Consider the following 20776-nt stretch of genomic DNA (forward strand, 5'->3'; position numbering starts at 1 on the left):
TGTCATAGCACTTGATTTGATAAGCTCGCATAGTATATCTTTGTGTGGAGATAAAGATATTATCAAAGTTTTATGGTGACTCATGTCATACCATTCAACCTGACTTTCAAAGACCTCGTATTTCAAAAATATTGAATGTTCAGGAGAGAGAAAAAACATAGCAGCCAAAGCATTATGACGAATAGGATAGCCTTTCCTTTGACACACCATGGTGGCTTCTTTTTGGGGGTAAGACACCTAGGATTTGGACAAGACATCACTTAACTAATTATCCGACAATGATTGCTGAAAAGTGATTTTCACCAAAATTTGAGATATAAGGTTTTGTCACCCCAGTGAGATTTTATTAACTAGTGCCCAGGCGCATGCATTGATAATTGTCAGCTCTCATGAAATACACTGAAGGAGCCTATTCACTTTTATGTCACCTTAATCCGGAAGCAAGGTTTAAGAAACTCAAAGCAAGATTTCTTCTGAAGCGAAACAAAGTTTGACCGCCCACCGTCAGCATGAGTGGAATTGCCCTCAAAGAGCTAAAAAGAAAGAAAAAAATTTCTAATTGTGACCAATTGAGCAATGAGTCATCCCCTTGCGGTTTTAGTCTCACAAATAGATAGTAGTGAAGGTGTTCTTTATATTTTTGTAATGTATTTGTTGGTCTTTTGAAGACAGGAAATGAAGAAGACACAGCACCTCAATCCATTTTCTTCACCCTGTGAACATGTTGCCCTGTCTTTTGACTGTAAACACTTTATCATGTTTGCATGCCTCCAGCTAGTTTTGCTGTCAGTTTTGACGAGCTCCGAATTGTTGGGTTCCACAATTTTAATCTCTTGGCTTGCGTTCTTGGTCATTGTTGTCATATTTTTTAATGGGGGGGGGGGGGTGGGGGTAGGGGAAGGAGGGATAAAGTTTTTTGGTGTCTTTGTTCTTGTTTTTGGCAAGCCTGCGCACTGTCCTGGTTATTTCCAGGCTTGTGTCACGTTTACCAAGGCTTAGAGTACTGGCGGGAATCCAATTATTCAGGAGACAATTTCCATTGGACTGGAATCAAGACTGGGGCAGCTTTGCTGAGGATTTCAAGATGATTCATTCCCTGGCATGAACAGGCAGATGTTTCTTTGAAAGGTAGTAGGTCCTTTTTTCCATGTCCTCAAACAGACACAGGTTCAAGATGCGCTCACATATTGTTGGCTCATAAGTCCTTAATGTATTTAACACCTCATACAATCCACAGTTGTAATGCACATGAGTGTAGAGGAGTGAGGCTGTTCCTACTACCTCTCTCCGTATCATGGGGAATCTGTTTGCATGAAATATAACTGGCATATTAAAATTGTGGCTTGAGATGGCTATGGTGCAGGTATGATCTCACTGCCTGAAAAAAAAAGAGAAATCTGGCTGAAAACACTCCATCTCTATTGAATGTTATAAAATGAAACTAAGGCAGCAGGGGCCTGTTTCATAACTTAGATGTTTGCGGTTGTTGTGAGACTTTACCAAAAAATCACAATCCTCATGGCAAAAATGTACATACTCACAACTGATTGGTTCTCCCTGGGCTGCTACTTGGATAACTGCCATGACTGCAACTTGCGATCAGTACAACCTTTGCAGTGAAACATCCCCACTTAAGTGGAGCAAAAAATGTCAGCATTGAATACCAGAATATCATTACATGGCACACAAAGGGATAGTGATGGCAGTTGTGTGACTACAGGTATAACACACTTGTTTATCTGAAATGTCACAAATTGAACATTTTCATGACAGATGAAGTGTTATAATGTGCATCAGAGGAAACATGGTTAGTTATTTGTTTTAGTTCCATGTGTTTGATCATGTAACTTTGTGATGTTCAAACTGTTCCGACAGATCATCTCCAAACGAAGAACAGATTAGTTTTATACAATCAGTGCAGTCAAGTATATTTGCATGAAATCAAGTCTTTAGAGAATCTATGAAAGCATTTATGTTTTTTATCACCCCCCCCCCCAAAAAAAAAAAAGGAAGAAGGGGAGGGGAATGACAGAAAGTAAGTGGAATGTCACACCAGACTGATTAGAGAAGATGAAGAGACAATATCAGATAACTTCCTCATCTGAAACTGTGTGCTGGATAATGCACTAGATGAAAGGCCCAGATTAAAAGTTGTTGAGGACATCTGCCATAGAGTAGACAGACTTTTAATTAATGTGACCGTATCACTTCCTTTCCTGTCAGACTTTACTGATCCTAACTTATTTCGAGTTCTTGAGTCTGTCCTTGAGCGTTGTCGGACAGATTCATACTATTCCTTCCAATATTTTTTTTTTCAACTTTTCATCATGGATACAAGTTTGGGATTAGTAAGGCATTATGAGTTGGCAAGAATTGTTTTGATGGAAATATGGTTTGGATGTGTCTGCATTTTTGTTTCCTTTGACTCAAAGTTCAACATGAAAAGAATTGCTACAAAAAGAAAAGATGATTTAGCATTAAATTCTGCCTAAGGCATTTTTCTTATCATTATCACCATCCTTAATTCCTTGTCTTCTGTTCTTTACATGGTCACCATTTCTTTATGTTATTTTCTCCATTCCCTTGAATCATAGCTGACTTTATTTTTATATTCACACCATGTGATATCAATTTTCTATTCTGCTTCATTAAAATCTTCACTCGTTATCCCGTATGGATGATCACCAACATGTTTTGGATGGTTAACAGATATAAACATACAAAGGCTGAAAATAATTACCCATAGGGTAAAATGCCACAACAGCTCATTAAGGTTGCTCTTGAATACCATGTATTCTGGTCACCTGAGACCTTTTCTGTCAAGGCAACTGGGAATATTTTTAAGACACACATCAGGAAGTTTAAAGAGTATGTTAATTTTTCACTCGATGGTATCTACATTCATATTAAGTTGAACTTGAAAATGTAATTTGCTATTCTTGTACCAAATTGCTATCTTTGGGCAGTATTTGATATCGAATAAGGTCTCACACAAGAGAACTGCAGCCTGTAGACTTATAGTGATTCCATCGGTTGGCCCTGTTGGAAGGCGTGACGTTACAATCAATACTGAAAGCATTTGTACGAGTCAATCAATGCAAGAATGATGATCTAGTGTTGTCCTCCACAATGCCATATGGGTTTTAATCATTGACTTGAATCTAGGCTTGTACCAGTTTTTGTCATTCAGAAATGTCTACACGTATAGTGTTCTGAAAGGAACAATATATACGGCTAAAAATGATTTCATCTTGAGGGGTGTTAACTTGTGGTCCAGTGTAATTATGAAATAAAGCTCTGAGATGTCTTATGAATGCAGTCTTAGCACCAGCCCCAAGTTATATGCCACATTCAGTCATCAGCAGTGTGTAGTCAGTATGCTCATAGTATAGTCCTATACAAGACAAATATAAATGAATCATCCTTCTTTGAATGGAATGATAATAAATCTGTTTGTTGTGTATTTAAGTGTGGTTATGCTTCAGAATATGTGGTTGTCTTCATGTGGTATCAAATGCACACAGACTGATTTGCTTGCCCTAATTTACTGTTTGTTGTTATGTTGAATTCAAATCAAATGTTAGCCTTGGAAGAAGGCTATCACATCTGAATTGGATTGCCTTAAAGACTTAGCAAACGTGTACCAGTGTGGCTTCAGTCAATATTGACACGTTCTCCTTGGGCTTGAACAAATTTGTCAGGGAGATCTTTTTGGTCATTGTATTGACACAGTGACCCCCACTTCCTCTTCACAGAGCTGGAGAGTAAACCTTGAAACATCAGTCAAGTGCTAAACTTGAAGTCCAACCCAAGGGGGATGCGACTGTACCCCTTGGAAGACTTTGCCATCTTTTGAACCCTGTTTTCCAAGATCCTCCAGCAATACCTTAAAGTATTCCTTTACAGAGTGAAATTCTCGGTGTAGCGATGTTTCCTGGTTCATGACTCACCAGAGCCTGAACAGATTTAGCAGTTTTCTTATCACAGATCAATGAATATGAAACTTGCCAAAAAGAATAATACATTTTAAACTTGCAGAAAATAATGACAGGGGTGATTATTTGGCAACCACACTATATGTTTAGAGTATGAAATATAATGGAACAACTGTCTAATGTGCGTATTGCCATTTTTGATGATTTCTAGAGGATGATTTTCAAGGAGTGATATGTTATATCTCTGTTTAAGGTTTGACAATATGGTTGCAAATGAGTGTGTATAGATGGCGTTTGTTCTGATGAGGCAATTTTTTGATGATCTTAGTGGCTTCATCCAATATGGGGAAGTATTAGAAAGTAATATATTTTGGTCATCAACATACATAGAATAACAAGATGTCCTTCTCATGAGCCTATCCAGAAACCAGTCAGCCTTACTTCATTCATGGAATTTGAGGTTTTTCACTGTCACAAGTCAAATTGAGAGAAAAGACCAGACTTGTTGTGAATGAAATTTCTGTGTTTGGATTCTCGTTCGTCTCATTCAATAATGTGGCGCCAAACTTGGGTTACGCCTGACGTGCCACAGTGACTGTGGCGTGTCTTCATTGCGGTGCGGTGAGAATTGTTTTCACGCCTACCGATTGCTCATTACCTGCATGGGGGATGTTGTCAAGTTTAAGAGCATTCTTGTGCGTCCAAGGTAGAAACTTGTGGATGTTTGCTGACGTATATTCTCTCTTCCCATCTCCCAATCTCTGCTGTTTTCTCATGCCTTCTTCTTCTTCTTTTACCCACTTGATTGATCACAAGTTTTATCATACAGGCATCACAACTCTTTAATGGTGGGAGTTTGTGAGGCCTGCCTGTTTACGATCAGTAGTGAAGCTCAGAAAAGGGCGAGCAAGATTTATCGTCAATGATATCACAGTGGGCTCTGTGCAGTGACTGAACAGGTACAGGCAAGTCGTAATCATGATGAGATGGTGGGGGGGGGGGTGGAACGATGAGCGAGGGGAGTAAGATGAAAGCAGAATTAGCGATGATTTCAAAACGGCAAGCTATTCCGGAGCTGTTAGCGTGGAAGTAATCGTTGTAATGGAATTATGTTCGGTGATGATATAGACGATAGAAGTAAGCTGCTGGCATGGAACTCTATTAGACGCACCCTGCTGGACTCTTTTTTTTTTCCTACCGTGCACTTCAAAGGGAGATGGACTGAAAGTGATTGGGAATTAGAATCCGGGGAGGATTTGGCCCGTGATTTAGTACTTGGTCGTAGTCTATTTCATCATTACCTGTCAGCCAGATATTATTTCATGCAAGTATTTGGGTCAGGTGATTGGCTGATTTTTAATTCAGAGCAGACATAATTTGAATACTTTTTGTGTATGCACTTAAGAGTGTGTCTGTGTCTGTGTGGGTGTGTGTGTGTACATTTTGTATTTTGACTATGTTTGGTACTTGATTAAAATGAGAAAGGAAAATTACTGATATTGATTCCTCTTCTGTGGATGTATAATTCCAGAAATAACATACCCTAGCTGTCTTACATCCTTCTCCTCTTTTTGACTAAGCAACTGTTTGTCCAGTGATGATGTTGCTAGGGAGGATGATGAATAATGATGTTTATTGGAGGAAGGATGAGAAGGTAGAGGAGAAAGAGGAGGAGGAGGAGGAGGAGGAGGAGGAGGAGGAGGAGGAGAGAAAAACACAGCAGGAAGAGGTTAATGATCTCGATAAATATAGACAAATGATGAACATGATTTATATCCAGGTTGCATTGAGGGATAATGTTGTCGCTGAGCATATTGATGATGGATGAAAACTTGTCTTACTTCAGAAGCCAGCTTCTGCTGTACAAATGTTTGCCTTTTCCTACTCAGTTTCAGGTATCGTATACAGGAAGAGCTGTGCTCTGCCTTTTCCCTGCATTTGACCTTTGCATCATGGTTCAAAAAAATGGATTTTAATCAATCATTGTTTCATGTCTGTATGTTTATCCGCAGACCCCAGCTTGGAGCATGTGCGATTCGTCAAAGACTTGTCAGCGTGGTGGTACAAGCCGAACATTTCGCGAGACGACGGTAAGTCCATGGTGGCATGAAAAGCAGATTGGAAGATGATGTGACTCAATATGAGTAGAGGAAGTTGAGGAAGATGTGAGAAGTCATTTCATTTCCAGGATCTCCTGGGATAGATGATGTATTGTTCTCGTTAAAGGTAGTGATATTCTTATGTCATCCACCCGTTTCCTGCAGCAATGTATGTCTGTACATCTCAAATTTGCTGTAGAACATGTTGAGTACAATGATGTGGTATAAATGCACTGTAAGAATACAAGTATGGTATTGTTACATTATAAATACAGCAAAATGTTCATATATGTAAAGTCTATGATTTAAATTGCTGAGTTAATAATAATTTAATCTTTAATAATATCATGATGTTACTTTCAGAAAGGACAAAAATTTAAACTTTCACAGCTTCTTATGAATCAGCATCATAAAAGCCATAAGCTGTAATAGTTTTGGTATCTAGAAAGGGAAAGACATTATTTCAAACAAGGGTATTAGAGCCTCTTTTAGATTCAGTAATAGTCTTAGCTATCCATGATAAGTCATGTCTGCACACAGGAGTCGTAAACACCAAAATCCTTGCTCCACCCTCTTGTACGGACCCTGTATCCCCTCCTATAACCCATTGAGGAAGAGTCCCCGAGTATACCCAGGCAAGTGTCTATGGGACATATGTGTTGTAGCAAAATCAGCCCATCCTCAATTGGTTAAACTTGCCACCTGCAAATTTGTCTCACTGTAATATGTGTCCCCTGTATACCCCTCACACAGCCATCAACATCCTGAAGGACAAGGCACCAGGAACATTCATTGTCAGGGACAGTAACTCCTTCCCAGGAGCCTTTGGCCTGGCCCTCAAGGTCTCACAGGTGCCTGCAAACACGACGCCCAGGAAAGGTACAGTGACAGCGATGATGATGAGAGAGAGTGGGATGGACACCCACATCTCTCTGCCATGATAATTCAGTAGAGTATCATTATCAACAAAGAACACAAAATATGAACAAATGCTAATGATACAAACTCTCATTCTAACAAAATAATTTTTCTTGCTCCAATTTTTAGATTCTTTTTTTTTTTATTGTTGTTTAAATAAGCCCCCATTCAACAAAGTTTCAGTGTAAGTGATTTCACTGATTCCAAAGCATTTGTTGTTGTTGTTGTTGTTTTTGTTGTTGTTTTCAAATAAGCTGGGATGGTTTGGTTTAGAAATAGATTGTGGCATTAGATCCAGTCTATAGAGCAAGGACAATAGGTGAAGTTAAGCTCTCCAAACGTAGTATCCTATCTATTCACAAGTATCTGCTATATTTAGTAAGCATATTTTCAACTCATAAGATTTGCCAAGAAAAGGGCAGAGAGAGAGAGAGAGAGAGAGAGAGAGTTATGTTGTGGTGTGGAAGGTAAATGTACGCCCCACAGTTTCATTCAGTGTGATTAAAATGATCATTAAGTGATTTTGTTGATTTTGATTGATAGCTTTAGTATTATGCTGGTTGCATTCTCTTGGTATGTACATGTTGAATTGCCTTCAGCTGTATGTTACAAACTTGCTGCTGATCATATGGCAGACGGTAGCTGAATTAATGGTGGAAGGAAAAAAAAAAGAATGTTAGACCAGTCAAACTCCTGGCAGACTGAGTAAAAGATACTCTTTAGACTATTCACCATTCACTCTAATTAGCATTACTAGATAGTTAAGACATGTAAAACATTAAAGGACAAGTTCACCTTCATAAACATAAGGATTGAGAGAATGTAGCAATATTAATAGAACACATCATTGAAAGTGTGAGGAAAATCAGACAATCCGTTCAAAAGTTATGAATTTTTGAAGTTTTTTTGCAGTACCCGCTGGATGAGAAGACTACTGCAGTGTATGAATAACTTAGATGTCACATGCGTACAACAATATAAGGAAAATATAAAGAGAATTTCACAAAATTCCATCTTTTGAAAAAAGTACACATTCCCCTGACTCGTTACCGATAAATGTTATGGGTAATATTATTCCCCCTGCCTTTAGAAAGAGGCAAGTCAATTGCTCTTTTATTATGCGAAAAAAGTGAAAATATGTTGAATTTTCTTTTATATTTTCTTTATACTGTTGTACGCATATGATTCACAAGCTGTAGTAGTCTCCTCATCCAGCGGTTCCAACACAAAAATTTAAAAAATTCATAACTTTTGCATCGATTGTCCAATTTTCCTCACACTTTCACTGATGTGTTCTACTAATATTGTTGCATTTTCTCAATCCTTATGTTTATGAAGGTGAACTTGTCCTTTAAACTTTGTAACTGCATTTCATTTATGACTTTCGTGAAATTTCGCCAGCCTGTTTGCATCATGTCACTCTGTTTATTAAACTCTTTTTGCACATGATGTCGAATGGCACTTAAATCACCGTGCCACTTATCAACAAACTGTCCTTCATCGATACATATGATATTTATATTGATGAAAGGTAATTTGTTACGAGAAACTACTTGATGCAGGAATTCATTTTTCAAATCATCTTATTATCAAGAGTTCTGTTTGAAAAAGTATTCTGACAGAAGCAATCAAAAGAGGAGAGTGAAGTAGTTACATGATTTTTTTTATTATGATTGTTTCTTAACATTTTGATTGTCAAGAGACCAATTTCTTGTTCTTGAGATTGACAGTTACATTTTATATTCAATTTCAATTTCAATTTCAATTTATTTTCATATTTCTCGATGAAAAATTACATCAAATATAACAAAATTAAATGAAATACATGACATACATAGAATATTGCAAATATGTAAAACATAATAGTGGTCGATCTGTTAAGTTTGGAATCTGTGAATGAATGCTAAAGAAATATGAAGGAACCTACTTAAAAGCATTTTATATGACATGCAGCACCTATAAAAATGCTGAGACAGAAAGCATTATGTACATTTACTGGCAGAAAATATCCTGTGCAGAGGTTGACTGAAATAGATTCGCTCATTGGGGAGTAATTTCCTTCCATCTTCAAGTGAGCTGTGATTAGCACACGAGAAGAGAGAGAGAGAAATCTCTATGGACCTTATTCTATTCTTTATTTCTTTTATGAGTGAAATCTACCAGGTAGACATGAGAGCTTTGCTTAGCTGATAACTAGGATTGTTGTATTCATGCCAACTTGTCCCTCATCTCTGAGTAAATCGTAACCTTCTCATGCAGAACTTATACTCTTTCTGCTTTCTCTTTGTCACCTATTGTCATTCCTCTTGCTCTTTTTCTCTCTTTGCTTCCCCCAACTCTAGCGTTTTCATGCTAGAGGAGAGATTACATAACAATCATGAGTGTTCTGATACTCCACTGGCGATGAGGAGAATTTCCCATTCCATGATGCTGAATAGTGTTAGGATGGATGAGATATTTCCAAGCTGGGGCTCCTCATGAAATATTCATGGGAGATGTTTAGCGGTGGCTGTTGTTATGGCAAGGAAGAGAAAATAGTAGTTGCTTTCACAGCAGAAGAAAGATACAGCATAATTACTTTCAAGAGTAAATTCATGGCAGGTCTTCATTTTTTTTTTTTTTTTTGTGTGAACACCTTAGTGGGAGGAAATGAGCACTACCAGACTCCAGACACTTCTTGCCCGGTGATATTCTCCCTACCTGTCTCTTTAATTTCCATCTTTTAAATAACCAGAATAGTAATACAGAAGTGTCATTGCTTGCTGCGACCAAGGGCAGTGGTATATTGCAAGTGCCACAACATGTTGAGACAGCATTGAAAGAGAAACAGCTTGTTTTATCACTATCATCAGGTAACATAGAAGAGTCACACTGTAATTGCTACAGAATTTCTTATTTCTTCTACACCAAAACTCTAAAGCTGTTCTAAGTACTTTGACAAAAGAGTGTAGCATCACACATGTGCCATCTCCATGTCCTGTACGAGAATGTCACATGACCTTGACTCATCTGTTGGCACCAGGAATTTAGAATGATGCAGAGAAACTGAGGAGGAGGGCTTAGGAGGAAGGGAAGAGGAAAGGAACCGAAACCTTGTTGATAACACAGCGCCCCATATTGTTAAAAAGAATGTAACTTCCCAAACGGATGAGAGGGGATGATAATGATACGTGGCACACAGACTTCTGGATGTCTTCTCTATCTTTGCATGGGTTAGACGTTTTGGTTGCCTTTTTTTTTTTACTTTATCTGAGGACTGCGTCTCCTTCGTTAGGTGGTAGGATTCACCTTTATTTAATAAGTTGTGGAACAGAAGATCAGATTAGCCCTCTTCTGACTGACTGAGCAGCCATTCAGGCAGGCGGCGCTAACCTTCATTTTTCGTGATCTAAGTAGGCGTATTATTGGGATGCAGCCTGAAAGAGTCAAAAGAGGATTTGTGAGTCACAGCTGAATTGGTGACAATTGGAAACAGAGAGTGTAGAGCCATTTTGTCGCTTCCACAGATGAGCATACTCACTCAGCAAAGAGGATTTTAATGGTCAGAGGGAAAAGTCACTTGGATTGTCTTTCCCTTATGGTGCTCTTTCTTTGCTCACTGCCTTCGGAACCAAGTTGTAGAATATAAGGAATGTTGTGATTACCGAACTCCATTTTTACTTGAGACTGCTGAATGCTTTAAGTGTGTATTGGAGGGGGATAGATGTTAAGGGTAGTGCTGAAGATGGGGTTAAGGCCAAATGCTCCCCTCCACCCTCGATGGCAAGTGTCTCCCGGCAGGTGTAGAACCCTCAGAAATTGAGATAGGAAATGTTTCCCAGTGCAGCAGGTGTAGAACCCTTTGAAAACTGGGGGGTTTCTGTTCTTTTTTTCTTTTTTTGAGAGAGAGAGTGCCACTAATGTCCTGTTGACATTTGACTCTACTGAAATACCACTACTGAAATGACTATTACTGTCACATCATATGCTGTCAGTGTCTCTGTCAATACTATCAATGCTATTGATACTAAGAATACAGATACTGATTTCTACCATTATGTTTGTTGCTATCATAAATGCCTCCTACCTTATAGTCACCGTACACAGGAAATAATTTGTGAAATACCTTACGTAACCTTAAAGAAAAATAAAACTTCATATTTTGTGCTGTTTTGTCGTACCATTTAAGGTAACATGGATATGAAATTCCTGCCTGTCATAATAAAAATGAACCAGAAGTTCATATTTGTGATTTGTGAATTTTTTTTTACATTACTAATGAAGATAAAAATTGAAGAGATGCTTATGTCTTCTGAGATAATTACCCAGATATCCTTGGGTAATTTCCCCTCCACCCTGGAAGTCCTTGTCACTAAATCTTGCAATCGCTTTTTGATCAATCCTGCATATGGTTTTCAGTGCTGTACTCTTTTTTGGTTTTCTTTCAAACTTTGTTCCACCCCAAGGCTGATAAGTATCTTCCCTGGATGCATCCTCTCTGGCTGATCGTGGTGACTGAAATGAGGCCTAGTTGTTGAGATGGGGGTTGAAAATGAAACATCAAGTCATAATGTGGCAGTTAGAACTGGATACAAAAAGCAGAGAAAACCTTGTCACTCATGCCTGCCTGGTAAAGCCTTGTTTATTTGAAGCCCAGGGGAGAGATATCCATGTCAACTGGGGACACAGAATTTACTTTGACAGGCTGCAATGAATTACTTGATCAAATGTTGTAATGCTTTAGATGAGATGGTGTCAACAAAGTAACATGTGCTAATGGGTCAAATAAATAGGGCGCAAATGAATGATTTGAGTGGACTTTCTGTAGTTTTAAGCATAATTATTCATCTGTCCTTTTGTTAGACACACTTCTCATGACCTGTGTGTGGCTCTGTGTGATGGACACTCTCTGTGTATTGTTTTGTTTTTTCACACAAAAGGAGAACTTGTTCATACCCTTTTATTAAATAAACACATTCATACACCTGTTTAGAGTCATATGGAGTGATCTCACGCAAACACAAATCTAGCTTTTCTGATCCCTAACTGCAAGCATGCAACAAACAGTTCAAACGACAGCTATGTCACAAACATATGTATACACCATGGTGGAAGCGATATCACATCAAGCTAGGCTCCACCTCTTTCATTGTATTTTAGAGGTCAAGACATTCAGATTACAAATGAACTCTCTGAATTGAGCAAAAGTAGAAAACATCCCTAGACCATGATTGGCCGCAGATAGCAAAACACATTTGGGAGGAACATGAGTCAAATTCACATCCAAACTTACAAAAATAACATGGTAAGTGTTAAATTCCTCTGTGTGCGCTGTCCAAAATGGAAGTAAACAAGGAGTTGGAAGATGTGTTAACAATAAGTCTATCTTGGAAGAACCAAGAAAGATTGTGCCTACCTTTGCAAGTCAATTCAGTTTTTGACACCACTTTGAGTTGCAGCTGCTTAAACACAGAGCAAGAAACAAAGTTATAGAATTTTGTTAATCTGTCTCAAGGTATTTTAAAGATTTTATTTAAAGAGTATATTTCAGATTAGCAGTATACATATCTTACTTTCACTTCTGATCTTTATTAGATACCCTTTCATGGTCCCCACTGCTACAGATATTTTTGGTAAATCCAAAATTTCCTCTCTTAAAGCTCCAGCGTAATAGGTACCAGCTGCAGTGCCTGCCTGCGTAGCTGTTTCCTCCAATTTCTGCCCTTTGGCCACAATCTCGAAATCAAATTTTGGTACCTTTTTTATGAGCATGCAGGGATATTAGTACACATTTGTTTGGATGTTAAGGTTTTGCAAATCTTTTGCAGTGATTGGTCATCACACCAAAAGAAGACAAAAAGTAATGATAATTTACTTTTTTTACTATATTTTTTTAGCGACAAGCAAGATATTGATATTAAAAATGAAACTTATACTTAGGAGGTACCAGCTTGTAATAATCATCCTCTTGAAATCACTTAACAAGGAAATGATTTATAGACGACACTTGAGACGTCAACCGTTCTTTGGGGCATGTGTGTTATGGCCACTTATAGATTTAACTGGTAGTGGTCACCGCACCAGGTATTGACAAACGCAGCAATTTCAATTTCAGTTATGGTAGTTATATTGAGAAACCCAGGTCAAAAACAGTAATTTTGTTTTATTGGGTTTGTGCAAAACATTTGGTTTCTATTTCTGAGCAGTTTTAATGTCTACATGCAACAATATCTAGGCAAAAGGTTGGGAAGGAGTAGAAGTCACATGACAAAATTGTGCATTTTCTGCTGTGACAGTCCACACTGCAAATCATGAGAACTACAGGTGTAGGCCTACATTTAAAATTTTAATAAATTGCACTCTGCTGTGCAATATTCTGGCAGTGTTTCAGATGGCTTTTGGCTAGGTTGTTGGGCAACCTTTACCATATTGCATTTTGAACTGTTGTTGTTAATGGCAAATATGCCACCAGGAATGAGCCCCATATGAGATGACTCAGTGATCAGAATACTGTTGGTCATTATAGCATACATTCATTCTAGCTGTTGAGTCTCTGTCAAGTTTTCCAACATGCTTTAAACATGTCAACAAGCTTATTGGCGGTGATATTCAGTGCATGATTGGTTGTCCTCTTTTCTCAGAACAGCAAAGCAATCTGCCTGTTTGGAGATAAAATGTGTGAATGGAGAGTAAGGCCTGGAAGGAACCAAAATTAATGTAACAGCAGATAATCCTCATGCTTGACTGTCTGTCTGGATGTGGAGATTATATCAAAACTTTGTTTTTCCAACTAAGCAGCTGGAATTTATCATAGTGATATAGTTATAATGATTATGCCTTTTTCCTAACAAAATGGAAGATTCTGGTCTGGCATTCAATATTTTTTTAATACCATTTTGGAACCCTTGATTAAAAATGGCAGAGATGAAGTTATGAGATCAGGTTTCTGATAACGAATGATATCAGATCAGATATGAAGCCCCTTTAGTATTGGAGCTTAAGCTGCCATTACACTAATTGCTGGGGTAGAAGAAGACTTGTAGGATGTCTTTAGAATAGAGGCATTTCTGGCTTTGTTTCTTGGGGAAAGAAATTGAGAGTCTTCAAAGTTAATCATAGAAATGAGAGTGACACGCGTGTGCAACCAACTGTTTGTGTGTCACTCATTGCAACCAGTTGCGCTTCATCACTCGTCCCTTTACAAATAAATGTCACCCTGAGAAGTGCACAAGGACGTTATAGGATGATACAATTCTTACTCAATTCTGTCTCCTCCTTTCCAGAGTTGTTGCTCTCTTTATTTCTCCTATCTCTTTCCTTCAGAACCGATGGTCGGTCTCAAGTCCCATTCACACACAAAAGTTATCTTGTGCACAACGACTTAATAGGATGATGCAATTTTTACTCAATTGTGACAAGAGTTATCTTGTTTGTTTGCGTTTTATCGCAATGCAAAAATCAGACTTTATTTGCCACTATTTCTCATGGCCCCAAAATATTAATTTGGCTGGAAGCACTTCGAATCTCCAACCTGCACATGCTTAGACAATGACCAGAGTATGACCCTTGGCACCCTTGGCACCCTCGTCCTGGGTCAAATGATGTGAGTTGCATCATTTTGTGTTTTCATGTGTGCACACACTCTGCGCAAGTCATACTATCGCAGGATTTCCCAAATAAATTAAGATGGACTGATTTTTCCATTGCAGTGCGAATGGTGATAAGTTAAGATTTTTGCATTCGAGCAAAAGATTCTTAGGTTTACCACATTGCAAAAGTAGTTGGGTTTTTTTTTTTAAGTTGATTGTGTGAACGGGCCTTCTAAGAAAGAGGGATTTTGAGGCGAAGGATGGCCCCATCTGTTCAGTAACAGAGTGCTGACATTTTGTGTATGTGTGAGTGAGTGTGAGTGAGTAACATGGCAGCAAGTGAGAGAGTTCCCCTGGACCTCTCAAGCAGAACTCTGCTGGAAAAAAAGGGGGAAAATGATGCAACTGTACAATCTTACAGCTGTCAGTGCATGAAACATCATCACCAAGTCATAACCATCTGTTGGGGCAAAAGAAAGGGATGACGGGGATGAATATTACACAAGATTCTGTTTTCCACAGTGTTGAAGAGAATTTCAGACATAAATCTGTTATGATGTAGACTTTTTTGGTTGTTGTGGCAATGATTAAATTTGAAGTATGGCAGGTGATTAAAAACATCATGAGATGACTGCAAGAATCTTGGATGTTCTCAAGGAACTTGTCTCTTTTCTTAACTGATCCTTGAGTCTACATCATCTAACTGTCTGGAGTGTTGTGTAGACATTTTGCGATGTAGACATATACAGTAACAAACTCATCGTATTATAGTAAAGAAAAATACTATGATAAGCAACGTAAAAGCTCACAGGGTTGTTGTAAATAGAAGTAAAACCGAAATATATTAATGTAATGTTGCCTCCCTTTGTATATCAATCATACCGAATGGATAAGAAAGGAAGATAAAACACAGTATAGAGAATAGAAGTGATGATGTCCCAGTCATTTCTGATAGCTTGAGTTGGAACCAAGTGTGTGCATAAACACTTGGGCCAGATGATGTTATTTAGGACCAGTTTCCATGATAATGAATTGCTATGACATCACACTTTGTACTCTATAGTAACATCATGATTTAGATGTTTGCTCTTTTGTAAAGTGTAAGTTTAACCAAACATGCAATGTTAGAAAGAGTCTGTGTAAACTGTTGGACACTCAATGAAACTGGTATTTTGTGCAAGTGAGAGCTATCAATGATGAGAGGTGACAAAAAATTTGTATGGTATTGCATTGTATTATTTTGTTTTGTCTTGTTTAGTGGGGTCTTTTTTTTGGGGGGGGGGGTTGTCGGGGTAGATGTTCTCTTTGAACCTTAGCTGTTCTTTCAAAAAAGCTTGTTCACAGTTGCCTGTTATATTTGGTAAACTGGAATGAAAGAAACCTCTTCATGTAGAGGCAATATAGAATGAATAGAAATGATGGCTCGGCCATTGTATGAACTACTCATAATAATCATAGTGTTTGTCCACAGTAATTTTCTGTCTGTGTTCAACACTTCACTGTGATTACATGCTCGTGATTGAAATAAAATGATACAAAATCCATCCAATAAGTGGCATGGCAAGTTCCTTATAAATAGCTTGTCTGTGTTTTGCGTGCAGGAAGCCAATATGAATACAGGCTAGCAATGGATCATTGATACTTTGTGGGTAATCCTTGTCATTATGGAACAACCAATCCCCAGATTGTTGGAGCATCAACACATAATCTAGCCTTTATTCAATTTGTCATGTCCCTGGATACAAAGTCTCCAACATATATTTTTCCAAACTTTTCTTTCAAAGGGGGGGGGGGGGGGGAGGGATAACTCTCCATGGATTGCATCATTGTTGTTATAATTGGAGGGATTTGTGAACTTTCCATATAAATTCCTCAATATTTGCTCTTCTCTGATAGTCCTCTACATAAATCCTGTGGTGTGACATTTCCTTTTTCATGGACATATTTGGTTCTGACTCATCACTTTATTTGGATCGAATATACAGGGGTTCACTCCTGCCCTCCCCCCCCCCCCCACCCCTCGACCCCTAATTACTGCTCCCCTCTTCTTCTCTACAGGAAACAAATTTTGGAATGACATGTTTAGCAGGCAATCAAATTAGATTCCTGTGGATCAAGCCTGCAATTCCCAGTGATAGCATTACCGTTTGTGATGTCAGTCATATATAAAGGAATAATAATGCAGCGAATATAAATGAATGTTCGGTCTAAGGCCCCTAAAACAACAATCATGTGAAACAAAAATATAGCAGGTGGTAGTGGCAGGTTTCCCCCTTAACAAACGAACTGGTTTATACGCTGAAATGTGTCACCTTAATGTCAACTGACTGTAGACAACATTTCATATGTATTCCAAGTCAGAAGTGTCATCAACAACACGTGTATCCTCTCAGTCCCTTTCCTTCTTCCTATTCTCTTCATTAGTCCTTCATTCTGGATCTGTGTGTTTAGCTATTCACCTGTACATTTACCTTTTTATATATTTTCATTTCTCACCACATCTCAGGCAGTCAACTCTATGTGCTCCTTACCACCTTCAAACTTTTCCCTTACAATCACCTTCCTAGGTTGTCTCCTTCCTTTCTCAGCGTCTATGCATCTCTCCTATATTCTATCTCCCCTACTCTTTCCCTATATCTCTCTCTCTATCTCCCTACTCTTATCTATCCATCTCTCTCTCTCTCTCTCTTCCTTTCACCTTTCTGTCATCTCTGCATCACCCCAATCCACCTGCCTCTCCCTTTCATGGCCGAGTTCATCGTAGACGATCACTCATCTGGCTAGAACAGGAAATTGGTAAAACTTGGCACTTAGGAGTTATTTTCAGACCCTTCCCCACCACAGACCATCTCTTCCCTCATTAAGTCCTGTGTTCACCTGGGATGGTCAGTGTCTTGTTTTCCACAGCTTTATTCCTTTCCCACATTTTGTTTTCTTACAAGGCAGCCAGTGTTTCTGCAAAAATTTTGATTTCGCATATTTTGTACATTGATATATTGTTAGCTTTCAGTGCTCAATGCACAGTGGTACATAATGCAAGACCTGTTTGAAAGCTTGCTTACCTGCTGATGAAAATGAAAATGAAGGTAATTTTTACAGGTCCCTGTCCATGGAAGCAAGGAGACAGAACTTTGACTGTTCTGTTTTCAGGTCTGCTCATGGAGTTGATTTCATTTTTCAGTTCACATAGTTGGATAGTTTCAGAGATCTTTGCTTAACTTAACACTTATACCAATGTTTCACCAAGTACTAGTATATCCTGCTCAAAGCGCTGTAGTTTTTCTCTCTAGAGGACTTGGCTGAGGAAGTTGGCAGGCTTCAGTAGCATTATTTCTAAATCATTCCAGACAATCCATAGGTAGACCTTGCAAAATAATTCATTACTTGTTTCCGATCACAATCAGTGACCTAAAATCCTTGGCACAGGTTAGTTGTACTGTGTTTGGACTGCCTCTATCAATAGCAGCATGTCTGTGAGGCTGTCAGTAGATGTGGGTTCATGAGACTGTCATTGGATGGAGCACATCCTCCCTTGCATTCATTTGGTCACCTCAAGGAGGTGTCACACTTCCTTGGTCACTTCAACTGGTCAACAGCCTCATGGACCATCCTTGCTCTGTTTGTAAACAAAAGGTTCAAGAAATCGTCCTGTCATATATATTGAATGGTAACACAGTCACTGTAGACCCTTCCTGGCCTATGTTGTATCTCGCCACCTCATTTACCTGTACTCCATGAAGGTGATTAACTGTTGCCAGTTCCACAATTTCTGAGAGAGAACACAAAGGGTGTTTTTTTATCTTTGTGAACAGTTCTCAATTGATTTCTAACAGAATAATAGGCTAATGAACTTTGGGCTACAAGGATATGAGACAATGTAAAGAGTTTTGTGTGAGAAGTTATTGTGAGGGAGAAATGACCCTTCTCCTGGGTCATAAATCATGATAGGTTGGGGCACTTTCCCCTCTGTTCTTGGCAGTGGACCCAAAGTGGGGGTGGCTGTAAAGAGTGTTAATCAACAGGTGTGAAGCTGAGGCTCTGGTTTCCTGTGATCCAGTGATGGATCCACACTTTGGAATTAGCTGCCATGGATCCATTTCTTACTTGCAAGGGCTTAGGATTACCAGTAGTAAAAAGGGGAGAAGAATTGACTCTGTTTTAGTAGTTTAGTTTTGGTTCAGAATCACAATTTGTTGTCCGGAGTAACAGGACAGGTTATCTTTGGCCACATCATAGTAGCCTTCTATATTACATCAGCACAATATCTCTAGCTCATATTCATTTCTGATTAGTTCTGAACATGAAGTGAGGAAACCACTCTACAACCTTTGGATAGATTTGGCTTCTGTGTATGTGTGTGTTTAACTGGTGTAAAAACAGTTATGTGCATACATCTTTTGCATAATCATTCAAAGGTTTACGTCAAGACAACATTCAGACCTTGGCATCCAGAAATTGTTTTTTGCAACTACCAAAGCCATTATTGAATCTCAACATGTGCACCATTTATCATTGTGTTTGTTTCTCTATTTTTTCTTGTTTGTCAATCATGTAGGAGGTGACCCACAGAGTGAGCTGGTGAGGCATTTCTTGATTGAGCCCAATGCCAGGGGGGTGCGTCTGAAGGGGTGCGTGAATGAGCCTGTCTTCAGCAGCCTTTCAGCTCTCATCTACCAGCACACACTGACTCAGCTGGCTCTCCCCATCAAACTGGTCCTCCCAGATGCAGGTAACTATACAGCCACACCCAACCCCTTGTCTATACCAGCCCCACCTCTCTTCCCAGCACCTCACAGACATGCTTGTTATGTTTTTGAATACTATATAGTAGCTCTCGCTGGGCTGCTCTTGCTGGGCTCGATTTGCTGGTAAGGGAATCTTCTGGATCACCCTCGCTCCCCATTGCCAGAGGTGTCCTGAAACCAACTGTCTATGAGTAGAGATGGAATATTGCCCCCAAATCTCTATTGTATCACCTTGGTCGTCACATAGGATGGCAGTATTTTCAATCTATTGCCTACAGGAAATGATGGGTCTTGTTCAAAGAGTCACTAGAGATTTCAGTATTGCTTTAGTGAAGTTGATTGTCCATCAACTACTGTATGGCAGAAACCTGACAGGTCCATTACAAAATTTACAAGGACTTCCCTGTAGATTGAATCCTTGTGGGTTGTCTCAACCTATAGTAAGGAAAAGTTTTACGGGAATTAACCAAATGGTCTACTGATGTAGCTTGACAGTCTTTAGTACTTTTGTATCTAGGTGCTAACTGCTTATTCAGCTGCTTAATTTGTCAGTTCGTCTTCCTGAGTCAAGGCCATGGACATCATCTTGGTTGACTCTCCCCTCTGAAGAGCATGGCAACTGTTATTTTGATGTGATGACTTTCATTGTTTTCATTGGCTAGTAGTGTGAAAGCGTCATCCTCGGTAACAGGCATGGATGGCAAATGTGTGTCTTTGTTTGTGGAGAAAGAGAAGATTGTGCAATTCTCAGTCACATAGGGAATTTCGTGAAATCTGGGTAAAATAATGTTTTCTTGATTCATTACTAAGAAGACTGGTTCATGGTTATGGTAAAAAGAAGTTAATAGGAAAACAGTTAAACGCTAACACACACTACAAGCCTCTGCCAAACTATCCCCTTCTGTTTAGAAGATTGTGCAATTCTCAGTCACATAGGGAATTTCATGAAATCTGGGTAAAATAATGTTTTCTTGATTCACTACTAAGAAGACTGGTTCATGGTTATGGGAAAAAGAAGTTAATAGGAAAACAGTGAAACACTAACACACACTACAAGCCTCTGCCAAACTATCCCCTTCTGTTTAGAAAATTGTGCAATTGTCAGTCACATAGGGAATTTCATGAAATCTGGGTAAAGTAATGTTTTCTTGATTAATTACTAAGAAGACTGGTTCATGGTTATGGGAAAAAGAAGTTAATAGGAAAACAGTTAAACGCTAACACACACTACAAGCCTCTGCCAAACTATCCCCTTCTGTTTAGAAAATTGTGCAATTGTCAGTCACATAGGGAATTTCATGAAATCTGGGTAAAGTAATGTTTTCTTGATTAATTACTAAGAAGACTGGTTCATGGTTATGGGAAAAAGAAGTTAATAGGAAAACAGTTAAACGCTAACACACACTACAAGCCTCTGCAAAACTATCCCCTTCTGTTTTTCCTCTTTAGTAGAATCATGAAATGCAGGTAGCTCGATCATTGAAATCCCAGGTTAATGTTTTTTTCAAATT

General features: G+C 38.7%; 1 protein-coding gene across 1 annotated transcript in view; it reads left to right on the plus strand.

Moving 5' to 3' along the window:
• Positions 1-20776, plus strand: part of LOC139717980 (uncharacterized) — a 93903-nt gene that overhangs the window by 61307 nt on the left and 11820 nt on the right. Inside the window, exons 14-16 of the mRNA XM_071629464.1 lie at positions 5948-6025; positions 6788-6913; positions 19076-19249. Of these exons, the coding sequence (XP_071485565.1) occupies positions 5948-6025; positions 6788-6913; positions 19076-19249 (378 nt within the window). The remainder of the gene's footprint in view (positions 1-5947; positions 6026-6787; positions 6914-19075; positions 19250-20776) is intronic.

The sequence above is a fragment of the Diadema antillarum genome, unplaced genomic scaffold (assembly GCF_040938485.1).
Source record: "Diadema antillarum isolate AM-2024a unplaced genomic scaffold, OU_Dant_1.0 scf00000086, whole genome shotgun sequence".
Taxonomy (NCBI): Eukaryota; Metazoa; Echinodermata; class Echinoidea; order Diadematoida; family Diadematidae; genus Diadema; species Diadema antillarum.